The 27,262-nt window shown below is 39.1% G+C and overlaps 1 protein-coding gene across 1 annotated transcript; it reads left to right on the top strand.

The window, feature by feature from the left end:
• Window positions 1-97: 97 nt before the first annotated feature.
• Window positions 98-23,912, top strand: LOC123037190. Its single transcript, XM_044456812.1, has 4 exons — window positions 98-208; window positions 275-2,740; window positions 6,325-6,541; window positions 23,509-23,912. The coding sequence occupies exons 1-4, from the start codon at window positions 98-100 to the stop codon at window positions 23,910-23,912; spliced, it is 3,198 nt and encodes a 1,065-aa protein (XP_044312747.1).
• Window positions 23,913-27,262: the final 3,350 nt, after the last annotated feature.

The raw sequence follows: 27,262 nt of genomic DNA, 5'->3' as shown, positions 1-27,262 counted from the left end.
GACTTTTGCAGTGTATTGTTTGGATGAGTTGAGGGTTTACAAGTTGAACACGGTGACTTATGGTACCAAGCCAGCTGCCTTTTTGGCTATAAGAGCCATGCATCAGCTCTCTTATGATGAGGAGGATTCGTTTCCAATTGGGGCAAAAATTGTTCGTATGGACTTCTACGTGGATGATTTAATCTCTGGTGGCGAGTCAATTGAAGAGGTTAGGGAAATTCGTCGTCAGGTTAAGGATCTATTGTCGCGAGGCCATTTTCCAATCCGCAAATAGTGTTCTAATGATGGACGCGCCCTCGAAGGAGAGTCTGACTGCGATAAGGAGAAGCTAATTCAATTTCACGACGGATCAGCTGTTACCAAGGCGCTGGGATTAGCCTGGGATCCTTCTTCTGACCAACTTCTGTTCAACTTTTCTCAATTATCTGTAAATCATCGAGTCACCAAGCGTATTGCACTTTCAACAATAGCCAAATTCTATGATCCGCTCGGTTTAATAACACCGATTGTCACAAAGGCCAAGATCTTTTTGCAATCCCTATGGAATGCTAACGTGGATTGGGATGACACATTACCAGAGCCTATTCTTTCGTCATGGGGGGAGTTGACCTCTCAGTTATCGATCGTCCAAAACTTGAAATTTTCACGATTCGTAATGCAACCTCAGTCTTCCATCCAGTTGCATGGATTCTGCGATGCTAGCATAGCGGCTTATGGAGCGTGTTTATACTTGCGGTCGGAGGCCAATGGAGAAGCAAAGGTCCACTTGCTCTGCGCCAAGTCGAGAGTGTCCCCTTTAAAGGCTTTGACAATTCCAAGATTGGAGTTGTCGGCAGCGCTTTTATTGGCGGAGCTTATCGTAAGCGTCAAGGAAACCATCGATTTCGAATGCGACTTTTATTGCTGGTCCGACTCGTCTATCGTACTGGCGTGGATTCGGCAGCCTCCGAGGGATTTTAACGTATTTGTATCCAACAGAATCGCGAAAATTCAGGAGATGACAAAAGGCATGACTTGGCACCATGTTCCAACAAGCTTAAATCCGGCGGATGTCGTATCGCGAGGCTGTACCCCGAGAGAATTGCTGGAGCACTCCCTGTGGGCTAACGGGCCTCCATTCCTGCTGCAAAGCTCGTCAAAATGGCCCTCTCTTCCAAATGCAGTTAAGGATCTTCCAGAACGTCGTTCCGCAGCGCTAGTTGGAACTGTTTGCACTGACATTTCGATCAACTGCAAATTCCTTAACCCTTTTCATAAGTTGCAGCGTGTATTTGCGTACATTTATCGGTTCATTTCGAATTGCAGAGCAAAATCTTCACCTTCAAGGAACCGTATTACCGTTGAGGAGCTCAATTCGGGGACCGTACTTCTTCTGAGGAGCATCCAACAGGTTCACTTAGCCAAGGAGTATGGATGTCTTAGCCAGGGCAGGCCGTGTCCACAGAAGAGCAAGCTGATTTCGCTGAGACCAATAATCGGCTCCGATGGATTACTTCGCGTTGGTGGAAGACTTCAGAATGCAAATCTGGACTACGATACTCAGCATCCGATATTGTTACCCAAGGATCATCCAGTTACAAAGGCAATCATCGTATATTTTCATATAAAATACTTGCACGCAGGATCGCAAGCGTTACTTGCCACATTAAGGCAAAGGTATTGGCCAATTGGAGGACGAAAGTTCGTGGCTACCGTCATCAACAAATGCGTCAGATGTTTTCGGATGAAGCCTGTCACTTGGGAGCACGTTATGGGCAGCCTGCCAGCCAATCGAGTTCAGCCTAACCCAGCATTTCATACCACGGGAGTAGATTATTGTGGACCATTTTATCATAAGGCAGAGGCCCGCAACAAGGCGCCTCACAAGTGTTACATAGCCGTCTTTGTCTGCTTCTCTACGAAGGCCACGCATTTGGAAGTCGTCCAGGATCTCACAACGGATTCTTTCATCGCAGCGTTGAGAAGATTCACCAGCCTGAGAGGCACTCCGCGCACTATTTGGAGTGACAATGCGACGAATTTTGTCGGCGCTAAGAGCGAGCTAACCGAGCTGAAGAATCTATTTCTGAGCGAACCCCACACGGCTGCGATAGCTTCCTCTTGCTTAGCTGATGGGATTGATTGGAAGTTCATACCTCCGCGTGCCCCACATTTCGGTGGTTTATTGGAGGCGGCTGTTAAATCGGCCAAATTTCATTTTTATAGAGTCGTCGGTGCTTCCATCTTGGGCCTCGATGAATTGAGAACTCTCGCTTATGAGATTTCTGCCATTCTTAACTCCCGTCCACTCTGTCCAATTTCAGAAAACGCTGAAAGTCTTGACGTGTTAACGCCGGCCCATTTCCTGAAAGGCTCCAGCTACACAAGGTTTCCTGAGCCTGATATCACGCATCTCCGAGAAGGCCGCCTCAGCAGATGGCAAAGGGTGACACAGATGCAGCAGCAATTCTGGAAGCGGTGGAGCAGCGAGTACTTATCCTTGCTCCAAGAAAGGAGTAAGTGGCGCGTCGAAACATCCAACATCAAGGTCGGAAGCATCGTGTTGCTGAAGGAGGACAAACTTCCACTCTTGAAATGGCAGCTGGGGTGCATCCAAGGAGTCGTTCCAGGCGAGGACGGTGTCGTCAGAGTAGCTATGGTCCGTACAGCTACGGGTCTAGTCAAGAGAGCCGTCGCCAAGTTAGCCGTTCTGCCCATCGATTCCCATTTAGTTGGAGCCCTACTTCCTCCAACGGGGGGAGTATGTTCGGAGCAGCCCGCCTAAACTAGTCTAGTGCGCATAGGTGTATGGCTGAACCTGTAGCGCTCTTGCGCTCTCCTCTTTATATCTGCCTTATCTCGCTAAGCTGTCGCGCTACGTATTCAGCGACTACATTGTAAAACCCAAATTAAAATATGAAGCCAGGCTTTCGGCTGCAGCAGTGCAGATTCGACTGGCAGAATAAACACGACACGTACAAAAACTTATAATATTGAAAGCGTTATTATTACATAACCTAAGGGTGGCATTTTTGTTGTCTTCCCCCAAACAATCATAATATTTTAACTTTTCTGATTTTCCTTTATATTCCAAGACTCCCTTTTCTATATTTATTATAGCTGCAATTTTTCTTAATAATATGAATCCAATTAGAAGATCAGATTCTAATCCTTCGATTTCATAAAATAAATGTCTTGTTTCAAATATATTTATAATATGATAATATTTAATAATTGAATACCCATGAACTGTAGTTGCCTTTTTGTATATTGATAACTCATTTTTATTTTCAAAATTTCACTTTTTTATATCACAAGCAGTGGCTCCTGTATCTATTAAAATATTTAACTGCGTCTTTGTTTTCCGGTCTATCCTATTTAAATAAGGCATTCCCCTGTAGGGGTCTGGTCTAAAAAATTATCTTCATTAATATTATTTAATCTGGTTATTTTATTAGCTGGTTGATTTACTGTTCCATTTGGTTCCCTTTTTTTAGCTTGAGTTGGCTCTCAATTTTGATTAGTGTGATAATAATTTGAACGATTATTATTTTGATAATAATTATTATTATATCTTACTTGATTATTATTTGCCTGCCAATTATTATTCGGCTGCCGATTGTTATAAGTTGAATCGATGGATCAACATCCATTGGCTCGACGGTTTGTTGCTTTTGATTGTTATTTTGACTATTGTTTTGCCAAAAATTTCCCCTTTGTGACCAATTATAATTTTGGCTATTACTTGCCAAAGCATTGGGCAAATCTGAGGGACTTAATGAAAAAAGAGTTTCTGAGATAGATCCATTTAGTCCGGATATAAATATTCGTAGAGCATTGCTCCTTATTATATTGTTTGTTTCCTTGGTAACTACGCTGTCCTTTCCGTATGTCATTTTGGGTTTGTTTATTAATAAAGTCATTTTTTTATTGACTTCATTACAATATTCTGTAACTGAGATTCGTCCCTGCCTGAGGATACTTAGTTCTGACTCGAGAATATGTATTGGTCGTTTATCGTTATATATAAAGTCCAATCTAGATAACATTGCTTGAAAATTTTAAACGGTGCCATGATTGGTAAGAGCATCATGGGCAGCTCCCATCATTTTATTTCGTAAAATAGTTAAGGCAATAAAATATTGTTCACTTTGAATTTTATAAAAACTCATTACAGTTTCTGCAGCTTCCCTCCATCCTACATATAGTGTTGGTTCCCCGGTGAATTTTGGTAAAGATTTTACCACTTCAAGTGTGGTATCGCATTTTATAGTTGGGTCAATTGCTTGAATTTTAAATTCCTCCATAGTGTTTGGATCTGTGGCTAACCTTCCTTCTAAACCTTCTATTTTTCTGGTCACTTCATTCAACTGAACATTTATTGATCTATTTATCAATTCTACTGTTAAGACGCCCGCTGTGACTATACTACCTGCAGAAAATTTTTTTAATTTTAAATTTAATTCACCAAAGCTTTTTATTAAATTTTCCAGATTGTTTCTTTATTATTTATATATATCTAGATTCGCGATTTAACTTACTATTTTTTATCAATGTTTAAATTTTTATATTTTTTCCAATTCCCTAATCTTGAATTATAATTTTTATTTATTTTTTTATATTATTGAAAATTAATTCCTCACAAAACGGTCCCGATGGGGTCTTCCTTCTATGATGTTGTGGGTTGATCTTCCTTCTTGGATTCAGCGAAGATTGATGGCGGGAGAATGGCCTTCTTTTCTTCTTTAATTTTATTGTTTCAGCGTGTTGTCTTTTTTTTGTTGTTGTAAGTTCTTGTTTGATTCAACAATTTTTTTATTTTAATGCGTTTTCGCTTTTTAATTGTTTTTTTTTATTTTTATTTAATTTGTATTGTATTTTTGTGTTCTTGTATTTTTTTTTTTAAGATTTCGGTACACCTTTATTTTAAATTGATTATTTCATTTATTAATTTCTATTTAATAGTTGTTAACGATCACTGCTACTCTGTTGTGCCGTATGGTGGATGTTTTAATTTTTTCACTAAAAATGTAGAGTTGTTGGCCACGCGAGCTCCGTTTATATTTTCATTAAATAATTTTTTGCAACTTTTTAAGACGCGGCCCCACGTTGGGTGCCAATTAAATTTCTTGTTAGTCGATGATTTAAAAAAATATAATTTTTTTATTATATTATTTTGGTGATAAACCTTTTATTCTTAAACACTTTAAATACAAGACACTTTCTGTTTACTTTCTAATTTTTGTCAACCGATCGCGGTCGCAATAAAAATAGGACTGCCTCTTCATTTCTAAATCTAATCCAATGAACCTCGGCCAGGAGCTTTTCTTTTTGAACTTTAGAACTTCAATTTATGTTTATATTAAAAGCTTAGGATGAAACTGTTGCATCTGATTGTGAAATTCAATTATGCTGACCGATGCAATTTGGTGGAAACTTGAAACACAAAAGGGCGCAATTGATTGGGATTCAAACGGAAGCTGATGTTTACTTTAATTTTAATTTGCGCTTAAGATGAAACTGTGCGACAGTTTCATTGTGAAATTCAAGTAGCAATTGATTGGGTTTCGAACGGAAGCGGATGTTTACATTAATTTTGATTTGTTTAACTTACTTGGGGAACCAAGATCGGACCTCAAAGCCAAAGGCAAAGACAACGGCAAATGCAGAGTTGGAAAATATTGTTTATATAAGCCATAAGTGGCCTGGTTTCACGGGTTGGATAACTGCACATGTTTATAAAAAAAGCTTGAGTTTATAACAAATCCTAAATAAAACAGGCAAGGGTATTTTGCAGTACGAAGTAAGTCATTTATATATAAAATTTTTAGTTCAAATTTAAATATATAATAGACGATCAGTGTTGAAGAATACATTTATAATTTAGCTTCTTTTAAAATAAGAATTTTTGTAAAAACCGAATTGGCAGCGCCGAGAGTAGAGGCGACCACTTGCGAAATAAAGTGTCTATGTGAACGACGTACAAATCTGAGACGCGCATTTTAAATTTGGTCTTTCGATCGGATATTAACTCTACAACCTCAGGTAAACCCTCAACATGGTCTTTCGATCGGATATTAACTCTACAACCTCAGGTAAACTCTCAACATGGTCCTTCGATGTCAACTGAACAGCAAATGGATTAAAAAATATTTTTCGCTTTTACTCAGAAATTCACATACACGCTCACATTGACGACGACTTGAGTTGTGTGTGTGTGTGTATTCGCGAAAGTTTACAATATATCGTAATATTGCGAAATTCGGAATCTACGACGCAATAAATGAATTCTCTACGATCTCTGTGAGGTGGAAACAAGACAAGAAATAATCATGGCACCAACAGGACATAAAAAGAAATCAGAAAAGGAGCTACGGGATCAACTGGCAAAACAGGAACAAGAGGCTAAAATTTCAACAGGAACAATTGGATCTCGAGCAGCAATTATACTTGGCCCAATTGGTCTCCGATGCAGGCAGCCAAATATATGACAACAATCTGGAACAATATGACGACGACAACAAAGATGTCCGTACGCGTGAGTGGGTCAATGGAGCTCAACGTAAGCTTAAGTTTCAAAACGATACTATGTCTGAAAACAAATTATCTAACCATAACGATATCGAAACATTCATGGCCAGGCAGACTATCAAACAAGATCTTCCGTCGTTTTCAGGGGACCCATTAGAGTGGCCCATATTATAACTAAAACTTGTAATTTCAATGACTATGAAAACTTAAGTGGACTCAGAAAAGCTTTATGGAGGACGTGCCAAAGAATGTGTTCAGACACTTTTAATTTTACCAGAAAATGTCGACACCATTATGGAAATCCTTAAAGAGCGTTTTGGAGACCCATGTTACATAATAAGATTGCTCCTTGACAAAATCAAACAGTTCCCAGTTATTAGAGACGACAAATTCTATGACATAATCACCAATCTGGTTCACACTTTGCTGAATATCGGTGATATAGATTGTGCCTTGGTAAATACCATTTACTTAAAGACTGCAAACGTAAAAGGCAATGTAACAGAAATAATTGTAGTTACAGTCATAATAGTTGGAAAATCAGAGAGTTTTCTAATTATTAACAACAACCGAAAAACGTGACGGTGGCTTAAATTATTAACAGCGAGAAAAACGAAAACGAAAAAAAAAAAAGAGTCGACGGCTCAAATCAATTTTAACGAATGCTTATTATATTATATTATTATATTCGCGGGACCATCGCCGCCAGAACATTTGCCTGACTGACGAGACAAGCCGACGGCCCGCCTGTCAGTAGGTGCCCGGGTGTCAGCGCCTCTCCGTCGCTTGGATCGCTGCTGATTGCTCCGAGCGGCCGGGAGTTCATAACCGCCTCGATTCCCACGAGGACTGTCCCCAGCTCTTCTGCGCTTAGGAGCGCGCTGCCCCCGCCCGTAGGAGTAGGCTCTTGGCAGTTTTGACACCTGCCTCCCATAGTCCGCCCATGTGCGGAGCCCGCGGTGGTGTGAAGACAAATTCGCATCCGCTTTTTGATGCGAATTCGCGTATCGCGTCGGCTTCGTCCTCTATCCTCTCTCGAAGGGCCCGGAATTGGCGACTCGCTCCGACGACGTTCGTCCCGTTGTCGCAATGGATGACTTGGGGACATCCTCGGCGCCCAACGAACCTTTGAAAATCCAATAAAAAGGAATCTGTGGTTAAATCTGAAACAACTTCTAGATGAACCGCTTTGGACGCAAAACAAACGCAGAGCGCAATATAGGACTTATACGGAGGCCTACCACGAATTTGGGTCTCCGAGCACCCATGACAGCAGTGTCAATTTGAAAACCACTTTCAGGTGAGTTTGAAAACCACTTTGTCAATTCAAAACCTGCAGTTTAAAGAACCTGAGATACTTCAGACTTAATAGTCTTTAACTCCTCTACGCAGGCAGCACCAGTCATGATATCATCGACATAAAAGTCGGATCCCATAACCTTAGCAGCTCTAGGAAAAGAAACTTTGGCAGACTCACTTAGCCTTTTTAAACACCGAATAGCCAAAAACGGGGCTGGTCCAGTACCATATGTTTCGGTGTTGAGCTTGTATAATCTCAAGGACTCAGAGGGGTCTCTTCTCCACACTATGAGTTGAAACTGCCTATCTGCTTCATTCACCATCACTTGACGATATATTTTCTTTACATCGGCGGTCAGGGAAAACTTATGCAGCCGGAAGCGCAGTATCGTTGAGTACAACTCATCTTGGATTGTCGGCCAAACCATCAAAATGTCATTTAGAGACTTCTGAGTTGACGATTTACAAGACGCATCGAAAACGATACGTAACTTGGTTGACGTACTTTGGGGTCTCAGAACACATTGATGTGGGATAACATAGTGTGGAGCAGAAGGAAGTTTATCTATAAGAGACTTATGACCTAAGGAAAGGTACTCCTCCATAAATTCTAGGCACATTTTCTTCATCTCAGGGTCTCGAGACAGCCTTCTTTCCAGCGACAAAAACCGCCGTTTTGCAACTTCAAAAGAGTTGCCTAACTCATTTGGATCCGATTTAAACGGCAGTCTTACTTCAAACCGACCTGATGGCAAAACCTGAGTAGTCTTCCGGTAGTGTTCTTCACATAACTTTTGCTCAGGTGACAGAATTTTCTTTAGAGATGGCATTTCTTCCAGTGACCAAAACTTCTGTAGTGTGCTGTCAATAGACACTAAAATCTCTTCACTACAACTGAAACTTTTCACAACTTCTGTAGGGGAAGATGCCTTTATCTACCCGATACAACCCAGCCGAAGAGGGTTTTCTGCAGAGTTGGAAAGTCAGGACCTTGTCTAATTTGTCCAACGGCTAATAATTCGAAAAATGATTCTGCTCCTATTAACATATCTATTCTTTGTGGCTTGTAGAAATAGGGGTCTGCTAGTGGTAGGTTCTTTGGAATTTTCCTGTCATTGATATTGACCGACTGGTCAGGATGATATCCTGATATTGATTTCAAAACCAAAAATCGAAGGAACTCACTACCATTTATACGCGACTTCACCATTGTGTGTACCTTTTTCTTAACTTAACAAGTAAGTTTATGCACGACTCCTCTTTACGGATCTGTAAGCGGTGAGCAAGGTCCTCTGTTATAAAATTCGTTTGGGACCCAGAGTCAAGAAAGGCTCGGGTTCAAATATATTCACCGTTTTAAGTTCTTACACTTACGATCGACGTTGTTAAATTCACTCTGTCCAATGATGTCGCATATAACATGTGACGTGGAAGGCTGATCTTGATTTAAAGAGGGAGAAAGAATCTCTTGGGATGGTGGCAACGCTAAACTATTTTCGGACACTGTATATCTATGCAGTAAAACGTGATGCGAGCGGCCACAAACTCGACATTTATTAAATTTGCATTTTGAAACAGTGTGACCCTTTCGCATACAATTGATGCATAAGGAAGCAGATTTTACAAAGTCAAACCTTTGCATTACCGAAAGGCGACCAAACGGACCACAGTTCGCTAGGATATGGTCTCCTGCATTGCAATAGCTACAACTTTGCTGGAATTTACTGTTGGACGAAGAACAAGAAAATGAGCTGCGATTATGTGGCTTGCTCGACATAACTTTATCTTGCTTTGGTTTCGTCGATTCTTCAGCGGATAAATGCTGGTATCGGCGGTTTAACATTTTTTCAAAATCGGACCAAAGCGGTAACCTTTCATAATCTAATTGTTCTTCCCATTTTTATTTGGTCACTGGGTCTACTCTGTTCAAAACAAGATAGATCAACATTGCATTTGAAATCTTGTTGTCGTCTCCTATCGATAACAAAGAACCGTATATAGCTGATACGGTGTCGATAATATTTCTTAAAGACGACGCTGACTGTTGCGTTATTTTCGGAAGACTAAACAATGTTGAAATATTATTCATAAAAATTAAACATTCGTTATCATACACTTTTTTCAGGCTGATCATAGCCTTTTCATAATTGCTCTCGGTGACTTGGTAGGCCTTTATAGTTCCCAAAGCTTCACCAGAAAGACAAGAAATTAAGTGATTGAAGAAAAGACTAATGAAATTCTTAAACTCCGAATATAATTAATTTCGGCAATGCCAAATTCGGAAGTCGAGCTCGAGTTGGGGCTACAGAAGCTGATCCAATTATTTTGGTTTCGCTTGCCGTCTTCAAGGCTGAGATAAGCGACATTATTTTTGCCTTGGTTATTATTGAAAGCTCTTCTAACTCTTCTCCGACTTCATCGCCATCATCTAAATCTTCAATCTGTTCTTGTATTTGAGTTGCCTTAATAATAGAAGCATTTAAAATCTCTAGCCGACAAGTTAGTTCTACTTCTGGCCGGCTTCTATTCGATCATTTAATTGGCGGATGCTCATCACTGGTTTTTTGAGCTTATTTTTAAGATCCGCAAGAAGTTCAAAAGATTTTGGCTTATCTGGACTCATTTTAATTTATTTTTTATTTTTTATATATAAACCACGAAAATAAATAAATATATATATATAAATAAATTATTTATCCAAGAATAATAATTAATAAATAAATAAGTTTTAAAAGAGGATAATTGTTAAGAACGACGACAAAATGTTAAATAAATTTTCGAAACAAAATACTAAGAGTAAATAACAATTTAATTTAATTATTAAATTTGTTCGAAAAAATTATTTTAATAATTATCCACAACGAAAACGACGAAAAAAATATTAAATTGAATATCGAGCCACGAGGTATCAAAATTAACAGTGGTTGCAAATGACGGCAAAAATCAGTATACCCGTCCGAATGCAGGGTAGCGCGTCACTTTGATCTTCAGCGCGCCAAACCAAAAGTCCAACAACAATTACAACGATGCTAACGGCAGACAAGCGAAGCGAAAAAGGAAAACGAAAAAGTTAACCGCTGCAGCTGCTTGTATATGAGGACTTATGTATGTATTGGTTATATATAGCGGCTGGGATAATTTTACCAACTATTAATTTTCGAGTTTCAATAATTAAATTGGGGCCGACAGTGATTGCAATAATATAACACAATTATGTAAATGTTGCGTCCAACGGAGGTTCAAATAGGTTATAATGTGTATGTGTATATGTATGTGTATACAATAAATTTTAATATAATTATACCCGTTACTCGTAGAGTAAAAGGGTATATTGTATTCGTGCAAAAGTATGTAACAGCTAGAAGGAAGCGTTTCCGACCCTATAAAGTATATATATTCTTGATCAGGGTCACTAGCCGAGTCGATATAGCCATGTCCGTCTGTCCGTCTGTCCGTCTGTCTGTCCGTCTGTCTGTCTGTCTGTCTGTCTGTCCGTATGAACGCTGAGATCTCGGAAACTATAAAAGCTAGAAGTTTGGCATTTTGCATGCAGATTCTAGGAGTTCCTACGCAGCGCAAGTTTGTTTCAAAAAGTGCCACGCCCTCTTTAACGCCCACAATAGCTTATATACGATTTTAAAAATTTAAATATTTCGGAAAAGTAAAAATGCAGTTTTATTGTGCTTATCAATACCTATCGAAATGTAGAAGAAATTTTTCAAATCGGACCATTCGTTAAAAAGTTATGTGTGATCAAAGTTTCTGTCTTCATCTTCCTCGCACTCCCTTTACCTGAGTAACGGGGTATCTGATAGTCGGGGCACTCGACTATAGCGTTCTCTCTTGTTTTTTATTTTTATTTATTATAAATAAATGCATGCACAACTAGCTCTATTATATCGATACGTCTGTGCCAAGAATTGAAAGCGAGGTGCAATTTTTCAGCACAAGACAATAAACAATTAAATTGTTTTTCTTATAAACTCAAGCTTTCAATTTTTTGCACAAATACCTCAGGTTCTGCTTTAGGGTCTTTCAGTCCAGCTGCCACTTTCCTTTTGCACATTGAGCAGTCGCAGGGCATCCCTCTGGCAGCAGTTCTTTTGTGGCGAACAGGGTATTTCGCGACCGGCACGATATTTTAAGCAGGAGCTGCTGTGTATTTTCTGTCCACACCGACACGCCGCGGGCAACAAAATCACTATGTATGTATGTAATTGAGTGCTTTGAACTCCACTTGCACTTGCACTTTATATTTTTGGTTTATGTGTCACTGTCACTAGTTTCCAAATATTAATAACTTTAACGTCCACCCGGGGGCGCCATAAAAAAATTAGACAGTTTTCTAATTATTAATTTCCGAAAAAAACTTGGCGGTGGCTAAAATTATTAATTGCGAGAAACGAAAACGAAAAGAAAAGGTGTCGACGGCTCAAATCAATTTCAACGAATGCTTATATATTTTTCGACAAAGTACTTAGAGCCTAGCTTAACGAAGGTTGGCGAAGACGGGGCGACTTCGCCGAGAGCGAGAGAAAACTTTATTGTGCTCCCGCCTTCGCCCTAAACTAACTTACACTTAACTTCAAGTTTTTATTTTTGACAAATTCAATATGATTCAAGTTTGAGCGAACAGCCACGGCGATCCAAAAAATGAGCGTATAAGCTCCGTAGACCAGAGAAACAGTTATATCTCAACAACTCCCACTTCATGGAGCTTGCAGTGTAGAAATCCACCCCCAGCTTCGACTCACAGCTCACCAGATCCGAGCACTGCGACCTCGTTAATTTCTGCAACCGCAGCCACTGCAACAACAACATCAACAGCGCCGAATAAAACTACAAGGCCAATTGTAACTACGAGTGCCAAAATCGGCAATATCAAACAACAACAACAAGTGGGTCCGGCTATACAGACTGGCATGGATCGTTACATCCAAATCAAACGGAAGCTAAGCCCGCAAAATAAAATGGTTGGAAATAAACCAAAACAAAATTGCCCTAATAAAGGCAGCGAAAAACCAGGGGCATCTAGTAACAACAGATTCGCTCTATAGTCGGAAATGGAAAATAATCAATCCGAAGCTAGACAAAAGAAACAAAAGCCCCCACCAATTTACATAAGGGAACAGAACTCAAATACCCTAGTAAAGAAAATTGTTGCGCTGGTCGGGAATGACAACTTTTATGTTACTCCTCTTGTTAGAGGGAATATTCATGAAACAAAGCTGCAAGCTAAAACTGAAGATCAATTCAGAGCTGTAACCAAATACCTAGAAGAGGCTAGGAAACCCTACTACACGTACCAGCTCAAGAGTAGCAAGGGCTTGCAAGTAGTGCTAAAGGGCATAGAGCCCGACGTAATAAAAAGGACTGAAAGAAAAAGGATTTTTCCCTAAAAATATTATTAATATTATCAACAGAAATAAAAAGCCGCAACCACTCTTTAAGGTCGAACTGGAGCCAGAAAGCAGAGCCTTGAAGAAAAATAAAGTGCACCCGATCTACAAACTGAAATTCCTGTTGCATAGAAGGATTACTGTTGAAGAACCGCATAAGCGAAATGGTCCGCTGCAATGCACAAACTGCCAAGAGTATGGACACACCAGAAACAACTGCGGGCTTCGATCAGTCTGCGTAGCTTGTGCTGGCTTCCACAACTCCGAACCTTGCCCTGCAAGCAAAGAAGACCCAAAGACGAAGAAATGCGCTAACTGTGGAGATAACCATACCGCAAACTACAGAGTCTGCCCGGTCTATAAAGAGCTGAAGAGTCAGTTTCAACAAGCAAAATACGCATGCTCCCAGAATGCACGAAATGCGTACGTTTAATCCCAAATATGATACGAACTTCGGCTGCGTGCAAACGTGTTTTTTTTATTAACGCTCCGGAAAAACAATAAGTCAAACAGTCGAAAACGTTCGAAAAATTAATAAACGCGAGGTTTTGCGTTTCACGATGCAAATCGCATATCGTAAGCTAAAGTTTTAATTAATTAAATAATTAATCTTTGCGCACTAACGATAAACAAATGAGTAAGAATGTGGATCAGCGCACTCAACGACAAAAAACAACAAGACGAAGCCAGTGAAAAAATTCAGAGAGAGCAAGACAAACGTCGTCTTTCTTTGGCCCGTAACAATGCTTATTTTACGGTGACGAGTAAAACTCTAGAACTGAAAGTGCTTGAAGGTGCCAGTTTACTGACCGCCGAAAACCAGAGAGCTAGCTCTTGCACTCCCGCACTGCTCTTCAGCGCTCAAACGCCATGGAGTAAGCAATGCAAGACTCCAACAGAGCTACAACCGCCTAGCGCAACAACAACAGCAACTACTACGACTACTACAACGGTCTCTGTCGCCAACAATGCAATAACGACTCCACCCTCTTCTTGTGCTGCGGGAAAGCAACAACACAACCAAGTGCAAAAATCGGTGCAAACGGCAAAAACAAAGCTATGGTAGAAGATGTGACAATTCTGCAAGCGGGTTCGGCCATGCAGACAAGCATGGATGGCTACATTAATATCTGCGAGCGCAAGCTAAGACCCCCAAAAAACTCGGACGGCAATAAGCCACAAATAAATCGTTCCAACAAAGGCCCTGAAAATCCCGGGCCATTAGATGAAAATAGATTTTCTATTCTGGCGGAGCCTGTAACAGAGTCTGAACAATTAGCCCCAAGGAAACTAAATCCCCCACCTATTTTTATTCGGGAGAAGATCTCGAATGCCCTATTCAACAAAATAGTTGAGCTTGTCGGAAAATATAACTTTCATGTTATTCTGCTTAAACTCTAATGCAGAGTTTGAAGTTAGGCATCCAATAATTTTAGAAAAGTGCCATTTAACAAACTTATTGGTCCAAAAGGCTCAAATCGTCTTTGACTTTCAAAGTGAACGGTCGTGTTTTTTTTCTGCGCTTCGAATTTTGTATTTTGTTTTCGTTTATTCCCATCGGTGGGTTTTATAAAAACAACATTAAATTTTCTTTCGGTTATTTAAACATAAATTTAAACTCCGTTCGCTTCGCGAGTGCACTTTGTATTGATACTAATAAATTGTTTTAGTTTTTCGTAATTCTTATCTGTGTTTTCTATCCTATTTATATCCACGCTGTTTCTCTTTTGTGCATGCACTTTAACTTATTTACGCTCCCGCTCTCTTGCTCTCTTTGCTTTTGAAAGTTCTAAGCGTGCAGTTTCTGCGCTCTTGCGGTACTTATAACTGCTCGCTTATAAATTTCAATTTCGCTTTCTTGGTACAGTGGTAAATAAATAAAATGAATAATAAAAATTTAGTCTGCTTCTGCAAAAAATGCAGCCTCGTAATCAGGGCTGACCAATCTAATATGACTTGCTGGCTGTGTGAAAATATGGTGCACACCAAGTGCGCCGGTTTTACTGGCCGGACAAGTGATGACCTTTCAAAGGGGCCCAATTTGCAGTTTTGTTGTGACGCTTGTGTCGAGGTTGCGAACGAGATGAAATCGTTCATGCGCCAAACTAAAGGCGGCCTGTTGGGACTGATTAGCTGTTTCGGAGTGGCTAGAGATAGTTTTCGCCGAGCTGATGATCTCCTATCTGCGCTGGACTCGCAGTTTAATAGTCGTAAGCTATTAGAAGAGTCCCCTAAGCGCAAAAAGGCCACTGGTGGTAAGGAGCAAAAGGGGAACACCCCGCAACCGAAATCAAAAGAACAACAGAGCATTCCGGCGGATCAGCAGCTGATTTCAGCAAACCCTCAAATGTTGCTAAGATCAGCAGCTAAAAAGATTCGGTATCCGAACAATCCGTTACAGAATGCATGCAACCAGGGACTTCTAAGAATTCCGATTTGTCCGTAGTGGTTTCACAATTAGTGGATCCACCTATCTCTCAGAATGTAGTATCACCACCACAAGGGACTACTGAGTCCGGACAACCGGCTCAAGTTGGTTTTGCAGAAACAATGTCTGCTCCACCAAAATCCCTTTTAGTGGTTCCACTAAAGAAACAAATTTTCGTTTCTCGGCTTTCCCCAGATCAAAAATCTTCTGATGTATTGTCTTATATAAAAGACAAAACAAAAGCCGATTGCAATAGTGTAAAGGTGGAAAAGTTTAAGTTTTCTTATGCTAGAGACATTTCATCTTTCAAGATAACTGTCCCTAACGAGCTTTTTGAAGCCATATGCTCGGGCGACTTTTGGCCGGATAATATGGTTGTAAAAGAGTTCGAGGCTAAGATAAAGAAGAAGGGGCCCGTAGGAGTAAAACTTCCTAGTCGAGGCCAAACCAGTGTACCAATTTCAAAAAACTAACTTCTAACCTCCTTCTTTCCTATCAGAATGCAAGAGGTTTGCGTAGCAAACTCACTAAATTGTATTCTGATAGCCTTTCCTTTGCATCTCATATTATTGTGTTCACAGAAACCTGGTTAAAGCCGGAGATCTTTAGCTCCGAAGTTTTTCCAGGTAAGTACACAATATATAGGTATGACCGTCCCTCTAGACGGGGAGGTGGAGTCTTAATTGGAGTTGATTCAAACCTCCCGTCTGAGGAGTTATTTTTTGATGAATTCAATACCATTGAATTTATTTGTGTAAAGTTATCGCTTCCTGGTAACTTTATATACCTAACTTGCTCTTATATTCCGCCGTTGTCTGAACTTCCTGATTATTTAAATCACCTATCCGTTATTAAGTCCGTTGCAAATAAGCTTTCCGATAGGGATCAGTTGATAGTTCTAGGTGATTTTAATATACCTGGAGTTACTTGGTCCACTGAGGATGGATCGAATGTCTTACTACCTATAGCACAACATGATTTTATTGATGGCCTGCTTGACATATCTCTATCTCAAGTAAACCATGTTCGAAATTCATTAGGTCGCCTACTTGATTTGTGTTTTGTATCGAATCCTGAAGGTGTGTTTCTGTCCAGAGTAGCACCACTCACGCAACCTGAAGATCCATATCACCCAACAATCGAACTTTCATTTGATACGGGTAGAGTTATAGAAGAAAAATCAGAAAAATCCAAACGAATACATTGTTTTCGCAAGGCAGACTTTCTGAGGCTTAATTATTTTATTTCTGGCTTTAATTGGTCTGATCTTTACTTATGCAATAATATGTCAGATGCAGTTAATGTTTTTTATACTGCAATAAACTCATTTTTTAATTCCTGTGTTCCGTGGTACTATCCGTCATCTTCCAATAAATCACCTTGGTTTAGCAAAGAGTTGACACACTTAAGAAATGTAAAGTCCAGACTTTTTAGGAAATATAAAAATACCGGTTCTCAATCTGTTTTTACTAGATATCTAAGTGCTCGGTCAAGATTTACCGTGCTTAATGCTCAGTGTTATAATAGTTACTTAAACCGTTGTAAGGTCCAGTTCTCTCAGGACCCGAAACAGTTTTATAATTTTGTTAACACCAAGCGTAAATCTAATTCTTTTCCTTCCTCGCTGTCGTTCGAAAACATGACGGGAACCACAGATCAGGCAATAGCCGATTTATTTGCCCAATTTTTTCAAACGACTTACTCTACTTTGGATTATTCATCTCAGCCTTATTCACCATGCCCAAGTCAAACCTCATATTCTGTCCCACTTTAACAGAAAGCTCTCTTCTTTTGGATCTTCTTCGTATTAAGCCTGTTTATTCGCCAGGGCCCGATGGTATTGCTTAGTGCTTAGGTATTGCGCTAGGCCCTGTGCAAACCTCTTCACAAGTTGTTTACCTTATCTCTAGAATTGTCCCAATTCCCAAATATTTGGAAGGAATCATTATTTATTCCTCTTTTCAAAAAAGGTAACAAGTTAGAAGCCAGTAACTACAGAGGTATTTCTAAGTTGTCAGCTATTCCTAAGCTTTTTGAAAAAATTATTACTCCTCATTTGCAGCACTTTTGCAGATCAATTATTTCTCCGTGTCAACACGGATTTATTAAACGTAGATCCACAATTACAAACCTTCTAGAGCTCACTACATTTGTGATAAAAGGCTTCAATAGTAGTTTTCAAACAGATGTCATTTACACTGACTTTAGTAAAGCATTTGACTCTGTAAATCACTTACTTCTTATTCATAAACTTGACCTTTTAGGTTTTCCAGTTGATCTGCTTAAATGGATTTCAAGTTATCTAAATGGCAGGTCACAAAGGGTCCTTTTTAAAAATTCAATTTCTGAAATTCTCCGTGTTACCTCCGGTGTCCCACAAGGGAGCCATCTGGGTCCGTTACTTTTTACATTATTTATCTCGATCTTCCCTCAATTATAAGTCATTCTCGCGTACTTATGTACGCAGATGATGTTAAGTTGTGCCTGCAGTATAAGGACATTTCCTGCCATTTAGACTTGCAATCCGATCTAGATAATTTTCAAAACTGGTGCCGAGATAATTTACTAAATTTAAACGGCTCCAAGTGCAAGCTGATGACTTTTTATCGGGCCAATCCGATATACGCGACTTACACGTTAAGTGGCAGCTCTTTGGATAGAATAACTCTTGTAAACGATCTTGGCGTTCTCTTGGACCCTAAACTAAAATTTTCTAATCACATTTCGTCCATGGTTAATAAAGCCAGAGGAGTGCTTGGATTTATTAAAAGGTGGTCAAAAGAATTCGATGATCCTTATTTGACTAAAACTTTATTTATTTCGCTAGTCCGTCCGATTCTGGAGTATGGGTCTCCCGTCTGGAGTCCACAATACGGAATACATATTGGTCGTATTGAATCTGTACAAAAAAACTTCCTTCTTTTTGCTTTGCGGCGCCTAAACTGGGATGCAAATCTTATCTTACCTTCTTATTCTAGTAGACTTCTTTTGATTAATTTACCATCCCTAGCCAACCGTAGAACGATGCTTGGTACTATCTTTATTTATAACCTTATACATGGTGATATTGACTGCCCCGACTTGTTAAGTCGGCTAAACTTTTCTGTGCCAAGTAGATTAACTAGAAATTATATTCCCCTAATTTTAAATCATTGTAGATCTAACTATGCCTTGCATGAGCCTTTCAGAGTATTATGTTCTGACTATAATAGACTTTTTCCTGTAATATCAAATCTTGACTCTCTGCCGCTCCTAAAACGATTAATACTTGCTTCATTGGCACAAGATTGATCTAACTATTACTTTTTTCCCCGGACTTTTACCTTTATTTTCCTATCTCGCGTCTATCCTATCGCGAATCGTGCCGTACGATACACGGCTGCGCCCTCGGTCGGTTGGGCGGGTAAGTGGTCCGTGGGACTCCGCGCAAAAAAAAAAAAAAATACAAAAAAAAAGAATCCGATACTTCTTAGTAACGACCATCCAATCACTTCGTTGCTGATCTTTTTTTACCATAAAGAAAATTGTCATATTTTTACTGAAACGGTCATTTCCAATCTTAGAATGAAATATTGGATAATTAGATGTAGAAATACGGAGAAGAAAATAATTCGTGAGTGTCAATTTTGTAAGAATAGACGTGCTAAGCTACAGACAGCTCTAATTGGACAGCTTCCTAAATGCAGAATTGAACCAATAGAAAGAGCTTTCCTTTAAGTTGGAATAGATTTCTTCGGTCCCATCGAGGTATTGGTAAATAGGAGTCATGTAAAAAGGTATGGTGTAATTTTTACTTGTTTGACCACTCGTGCAGTTCATTTAGAAATAGCAGAGGACTTGTCTTGTAATGCATTTATGCATGAGTTTCGTCAGTTTGGTTGCCGTCGTGGCTTTCCAATAGAACTATACTCAGACAATGGGACCAATTTTAAACGAGCAAGTAAGGATCTTAAGATAATAATTGACAATTGGTCAAATGACGAAATGACACAGTTCTTGGCACAAAAAAATTGTTACGGATATAAGCCGTAATATCCAGTGATGAGAGGTCTGGGGCGAGCCGTGAAACAAATACATGTTTTAGCTGGGGCACCTGAACACAAGTAACCGTTTTTGGTACAACACATGCAACCCTTTTTGGTACTACAGAATTTGTATCTGTACTACCAGTATCGGCCGGTAATCCAGACGTTAAGTCTACAAGAGGTGTTGGGGCCACTACTTTATTTTGATCGGACAGAGCGGAAGTACCTAGCGGAGCCACATCGATTCCAGCAACTTCGGATACCGAATCACTTTTTGCCCCCGATCTTAGTACCATTTGAGTGGCGCCTAAGATTGGCAGCTGAGCTGGAGTCGAATCGCGGGCAGCAGGTTGCACAGCACCTGCCATAGAATGCCCACCGACCGCGACTTTTTTGCGCTTTGGGGAATCGGGCTCAGCTAGCATGCGGCTAGTGAGCTGAGATTCAAGCGCCACGAGCAGGTCCGTATTTTTACGGCAGTTCCGGATTAATTCCGTAACACTGCTTTTTGTGAGCCTCCTAATAGTTATTGCCTGGTTCTCGTATACAATGCATTCATCGCAGTAGTAGCGTAGGCCACTCCTCTTATCGATGGCATCACGAACCAGGCCAGAATAGCCAAGACCCTTTGCGTGATAAATTTTATCACATGTATGGCAGGGAATACTTTGCTGTCCAGCCGAGATAACTTTCTTGCAATTCTTTAATGAACAGAAAGCCATTTTCGCTGACCGCGGACCACTGTGCACTATAGCGGACAAAAAAATCGAAAGCGCTCAAGAACTTTTTAATGAGAGATCAAGCAGAGCGACAGAGCGGGAGCGAAACACCGAATAACTTTGATGTTAGGCACCACGAAACGATATAGAAACGAAAAGAGAGTGAGAGCGGGATTATGAACCGATTAACTCCGGTATAAAACACCTCTGAGAGATATGACCGTTGGAGTGCGTGCCGTTCCAACAGCGCTCAACGACGAAGAGAAAGACTGAAAAGAGGGGCAATAGAAAACAATAACAACAAACCAGCACCGAATTAAATTATGATAAAAACTTTTTGTTTACTAAACACAAGTTAATCACGATGCACTCGCGAAGCGAACGAAAAGTTGTTAGAAAACACTTAAAGGTGTAGAAACGTTAAAGAGATTTAAGTAAACCCCGGTGGTTTCAATAAGAAAAATGAAAATTCGGAGCGCAAAACAAAAACACAACCGTTCTCTGTGAAGTCGCACAAATATAGCCGCAAATGGGTTAAAAAATTTGATAATTTAAAGGAAGGAGATATTGTGCTGGTTATGGATGCAGATTTACCAAGAAACGTTTGGCCAAAGGGTATTATTGTAAAAACTTATCCTGCCAAAGATAACACTGTTCGAATTGTAGACGTTAAGATAAAAGGAAACATCTACAAGAGACCCATTGTTAAGTTAATTAGAGCTTAAGTATTACCAACTTAATAATGCAATACTCGGGAGGAGAATATTGAACATTTATATATTTTTAGTTCAAATTTAAATATTTAACAGACGATCAGTGTTGAAGAATACATTTATAATTTAGCTCCTTTTAAAATAAGAATGATGAACGACGTACAAATCTGAGACGCGCATTTTAAATTTGGTCTTTCGATCGGATATTAACTCTGCAACCTGAGGTAAGCCCTCAACACATAGTAACCTTTAACAAACTCTTCGTCAGGATCTCATTCGCATATAGTAAAATATGCTTTTTTCGATAACCTTATTATCGGATTTTCAAGCGAAATCTGTTTGGTATTTTTAAGCCAGAAAAACGGAAAGTAAATAATTTTTCAAAAAATCGAATTTTTTTTATACCCGTTACTCGTAGAGTAAAAGGGTATATTGTATTCGTGCAAAAGTATGTAACAGGTAGAAGGAAGCGTTTCCGACCCTATAAAGTATATATATTCTTGTTCAGGATCACTAACCGAGTCGATCTAGCCATGTCCGCTTGTCCGTCTGTCCGTCTGTCTGTCTGTCTGTCTGTCCGTATGAACGCTGAGATCTCGGAAACTATAAAAGCTAGAAGATTGGCATTTTGCATGTAGATTTTAGGAGTTCCTAAGCAGCACAAGTTTGTTTCAAAATGGTGCCACACCCCCTCTGACGCCCACAAGCCACAAGCTGTGGCCACAGTTTTGATGCTATTATGAAAATTTTAATTGATATGTATTTGTTTCGTCAATACCTATCGATTGGCCTAAGAAAAGTTTGCCACGCCCACTCTAACGCCCAAAAACCCATTAAAAGCGTGGCTAGCGCCTACATTTCCGCCTTTCATGGCCCGTGGTACCAATGTCTTGAGGTAGATGGCGCAATACAATAGCGCCATCTAACGGATGACTTTGGAACAGCTGGCCAAGGTGCTCAACAGAGTCAACGTTAATTCTCGATAAGGATTTCTATTAAAGGAAATTCCGATGGTTTTCATTTGTCAAGAACTATGCAAATCAAATCAAGTTGGCGGCGAAAAACATACAAGAAGGCATATTTATATTAAGTTGTTTAGCTGAGTAACGGGTATCTAATAGTCGAGGCACTCGACTATAGCGTTCTCTCTTGTTTTTAATGCAATTCTGGTGAAATATTATATTGTCGGTATCGATCATTGGAACGTGTGGTTTTCGAAAATGATAGTTTAGAAATTTCCATTTCGAAGACATGGAACTTGACGCTTAACCCTACATGTGGATCAAACCCAAAATTTGCGACAATAAAATATTATGCTTTGGATACCTCTAAATTTGTTGAAGATTACATATGACTTACATATATCCACAAATATTGAGAATAATGTTTATGTTAAATGTAAGCAATTAGATTTAAAAGGAGCTTCCATTACTTTCATTCTTATGAAGAGTACTCTTCTTTTGCAACACAAAATTGAAAGTAAATTTAAAATTAATTTAGATACTATGAACTATTCTATACTGAAATAGTTATATATCTTTAAGCAATGTAAAATTATATTAAGTAATAATAAATATACATATATTTTTTTAATAATAGTAGGGACGCAGCTCTCAAAGTTATTTGTATTCATTTACCTATATCGCTAGCTGTATAGCTTTTGCGCTGGTTTTGCTACATTTAGGTTTTGCCCAAAGATGCCTGACGATGAAACCAAAAATTTGTCTTAATTCGCTGGTCTCGAGTTGCAGCGAATCACATTCGAGAAACATATCCGCAACTTGCACCAAAAGTTAGTTCAACAGGAGAACTGGAAGATGCTAATATGTTAAACTACAGACTCCAAATCCTCGAATCACATTATCGCCAGCTGACTTAAGTGCAAACGCAAATTGAATCCATGGACAGCTCTGACGACGAGCGCGGTCGGTTTGAAGACGATTTCATTGTCAAGACTAGAGGCACGTTACTACAACGATGTCCTAATCTTCCTGGAGTGCATTTCAAATATCTTCAAGTTGCGAGGGGTATTCAAAAACTCATCGACAACGCATCTGCTATACGTGGCTCACTCTGCTTTTTAGAATCAGCTGAGTATGACTCCGATACAAAAAGCAAGTACGACGAAAAGCAGAGTTTCGATAAGCTCTCAACATGGGAGGAGTTCTGTAATATCCTCCCTCGACGCTGCCAGTTCCTTGCAAGCCAAGCAACAGGTCAACTGGTCCAGCCCAAGGCGCTACAACCTGGGAAGCGCTCTTCTTCATCCCAGACCTTAACACGGACTCCAACCTCGACCTCATGGTAAAAACAAAAAGTTGGTGTTAAAAAACATCGCTAACGTATCCTTGACGTTTGTGGAACTTCTGACGGTGTTTCTGGATGTTTAAGCCATTCTGAACTTAACTCCAATAGCACCAGCTTCCGATGATTTCAAAGACTTAAATGATTTAACTCCAGCCCATTTGCTAATTGGAACTGAGTTAACATCGTCACCTCAGGCGTTGCTGCATAACTCATCGGATCCTCCAGAAAAGGAAATGCGGTATCTGGACAGGTGGCAACGGGTGACCTACCTCAAACAAGAGATTTGGTCACTTTGGCATCGGTACTATGTTCACAACCTTCAACAACGCACCCAGGCTGTCGGACAACTAGTCACCGTCCACGAGAACAATATCCAAGCGCAACATTGCCTGTTAGCAAGAGTTGTGTCCGTAACTGAAGGACACGATGGAAAGGTTCGCGATGCCGAAATCAAGACAGTCAAAGGACTTTTTAAGAGACCTGTTCATAAGCTGGCGCGTCTTCCAGAATAAATATTTGAAACTTACACATTTCATTGCGTGGAGAATGTTGGAGGAGAACACCTTCGCCAGAGACAAATTATTAAATGAATCTCCCTAATCATTGTTTATACAACTAGCTAAAATCAACTTGTTAAAATAACTTTGTTAAAATCACAATATCTTTATCTTTGGTACTGTCTTTCCTTCACGACCTTCCAAAGTTTTAGAGGTTTTTTCCCTGTGAATTAAGGAAACGACTGAGCAAGACGCAAATAAAGGAGAAAAGTAAAACAAAAACCACGCTTATGCTAACTTGGGCAGCAGGAACTACACTTCGGCAAAACCTTTAGACAAACGAAGTTCCAAAAGGAGGAAATTTTAACTGGCCGAGAAAGCGGCCAACAAATACCTATGGTTTTTAAATAATTTGTAGTTTTTTTGTTTAAGTAGATTAATATTAAAACCTTTTGTTATTTTAATAAAATTAAGTCATTTTGTTAAACATATAACACAATTCATCACCCCGCATTTTAATTTTGTCAATATAGATTTTAGTTCAATAGTTATACACATTTATTTATGAAAATATCTGGTGGGTCGAATAAGCTGTGAGCCACTGTATGTTTTTATTGACCGTCTTTACAACTGTTGCCAATACCAGGGCGTTTTAAAAAGAAATTATAAATAATGAGAAAACAAGAAAATAAGCAAGAAGTCGAATTTTATCTGCTCCACAAACACAAAACTTTTCTGCGCCTGGATGTTTTCATTTCTCTTTCCCACGATACAAATTGGTAACTAATATCTATCTTTCTCTGTCTGTTCGCCCGCTCTAACCCGCAAGTACTATTATCTAAACAGTAACACCTTATCAATATAAGGTTATACATACGAGGTGTGTTCAAAAAGTAAGGTGACTTTGTATTTTCAAGAAAAACTATTAATTTATTTATCAATATTTATGTTGTCCCCTTCAAAGTAATCCCCCTCAGATACAATACACTTATGCCAACGGTTTTTCCAATCCTCAAAGCACTTCCCATAAGCACTTTTCGGTATAGCCTTGAGCTCTTGCAGCGATGCAGTCTTTATCTCTTCAATCGTTGCAAATCTCCGTCCTTTCATAGGTCTCTTCAGTTTTGGGAACAAGAAAAAGTCACATGGGGCCAAATCCGGTGAATATGGTGGCTGAGGCATTATTGTGGTGTTGTTTTTGGCCAAAAAATCTCTCACAAGCAAAGATGAGTGAGCAGGGGCATTATCGTGATGCAAAAGCCATGAATTGTTTTTCCACAATTCTGGACGTTTCTTTCGTATTGCTTCTCGCAAACGGCGCATAACTTCCAGATAATACTGTTTATTGACCTTACGACCATATGGTAAGAACTCCTGATGCACCACGCCATGGTAATCGAAGAAAACAGTGATCAAAACATTGACATTTGATCGAACTTGGCGTGCTTTTTTCGGTCTTGGCTCGCCTGGGCTCTTCCATTGGGACGATTGGGCTTTGGTTTCGATATCATAACCATATACCCATGATTCGTCACCAGTTATGACCCTTTTGAGTAAATCTGGGTCGTCGTTGACGTCATTCAACAGCTCTTGAGCGATGCTCATGCGACGGTTCTTTTGGTCAAAATTCAGCAATTTCGGAACAAACTTCGCTGACACACGACTCATACCCAAAACGTTTGAAAAAATTTCATGGCACGAGCCAAGCGATATACCGACATCTTCAGCAACTTCTCTGATAGTGATTCGACGATTTTCCAAAACAATTTTCGTCACTGCTTGAACGTTTTCATCAGTTGTTGACGTGCTTGGGCGTCCAGAGCGAGGCTGGTCATTGGCATCTTCCCGGCCATCTTGGAAGAGTTTGTACCACTTGTACACATTTTTTTACTCAGAACAGTTTCACCGTATGCCACTGTCAACATTTCAAGTGTTTCAGAGCACTTAATTTTATTTTTTACACAAAATTTGATGCAAATCCTTTGATCCATATTTTTCGATAGCAAAAAATCGCCGAGCTCGCAAAATAACTTGTAACTTTACGCCTCTCACAACCAAACAAAAGAGGATGTTCCATTGAAACTTGGTACAGATGTTAGGGAAGAGTGTACCAATATAACAAAACAAAAAAATCGATAATCGAAAATATGTTGCCCGCGAAATTTGAAAAGTCACCTTACTTTTTGAACACACCTCGTATATTGAGCTTACTTTATTTACTCAAATAAATGGTACATGAAGTTATCCGATATCATAAAATTTTCAGTACCCAAAAACAGACAAGGAAATATATATAATTAAATGTTTTCCTTTTAGTTTGTCTAAAAAATGGATTTTTTATTTAAAATAGAAAAATAAAAAAATAAAATAGAATAATAAATAGAATAGCCGGGTTCGATCCGTGCATGCTTAAGAAGGAACTGTTTTATTGAAGAAGGAGGTTATCCATTTACTTTTAATGAACAGTTTGTTATTTTTATTTATTATAATTACTATTATATCCTTATATTATGGTTTCATTTTTCGTGCACTTTCAGTTCGATACTAACATAGGTAAATTCAAAGTTAATAAATAGTTGGTTCAATATAATTTATTTGAAAATTTTTTTTACTGATTTTGTGTATTTACATTCTGTGGGTTTAAAATACGTATATACAATTATTATTTATTACTCCAGGTTGAAGTTTTAATATTTAGTAATTTTTCTGATGTTTTATTTTTATTTTTTTATATAAAGTCATGTTTTAATAATTTGCGGTCGAAAACACATAAGCTTGTGAGCTGCATTTCTATCTCAAAGAAAATTTGCCATTTTAATTTCCTTTCCTGTTGGTTTTGTAATTTAATTACATCCATTACTGTTATTTCTTGATTGACTGTTTCTATTACATGATTCAATTTATTTGCTTGGACGCTGACTGGTGCTAAATTGTTTGTATATATTTTTTAATTACTTAAATTACTTTTTGTATCTGTAATATGTGGTTAAAGTCTTTAGCTTAATCCAATAAATTTGTACATGTTTCTTATGTTTTTGTTATGCTTACTATTAAAAAGTGGTATTCGTATACTATAGTTATTTCTACAGTACCTGTCATAAATATTAATTAGCTATTCTTTGCCTGAATCAGGTTTACCTCGATGGTTATTCCACGATTTAAATTAGAACCGGGGCACCGTGGTACGTTCGGAATGAAAACATTCACAGGGACCTTCACATATCACTCGTCAGAGAAGAGATAGCACAAATCATAACAAAGTACTACAACAGGCTATCAGTACATCCAAATCATCTCGCGAGAACACTCACGCGAGTTTCCAGCAGTTCTCATAAAGAGAAGATCCAATAAGGAAAAAAAAAGCC

The sequence above is a fragment of the Drosophila rhopaloa genome, unplaced genomic scaffold, assembly GCF_018152115.1.
Source record: "Drosophila rhopaloa isolate 14029-0021.01 unplaced genomic scaffold, ASM1815211v1 contig_153, whole genome shotgun sequence".
NCBI classification, from domain to species: Eukaryota; Metazoa; Arthropoda; class Insecta; order Diptera; family Drosophilidae; genus Drosophila; species Drosophila rhopaloa.
Note: the sequence above shows the minus strand (reverse complement) of the source record. Positions and strands in the feature narration are given on the sequence as shown.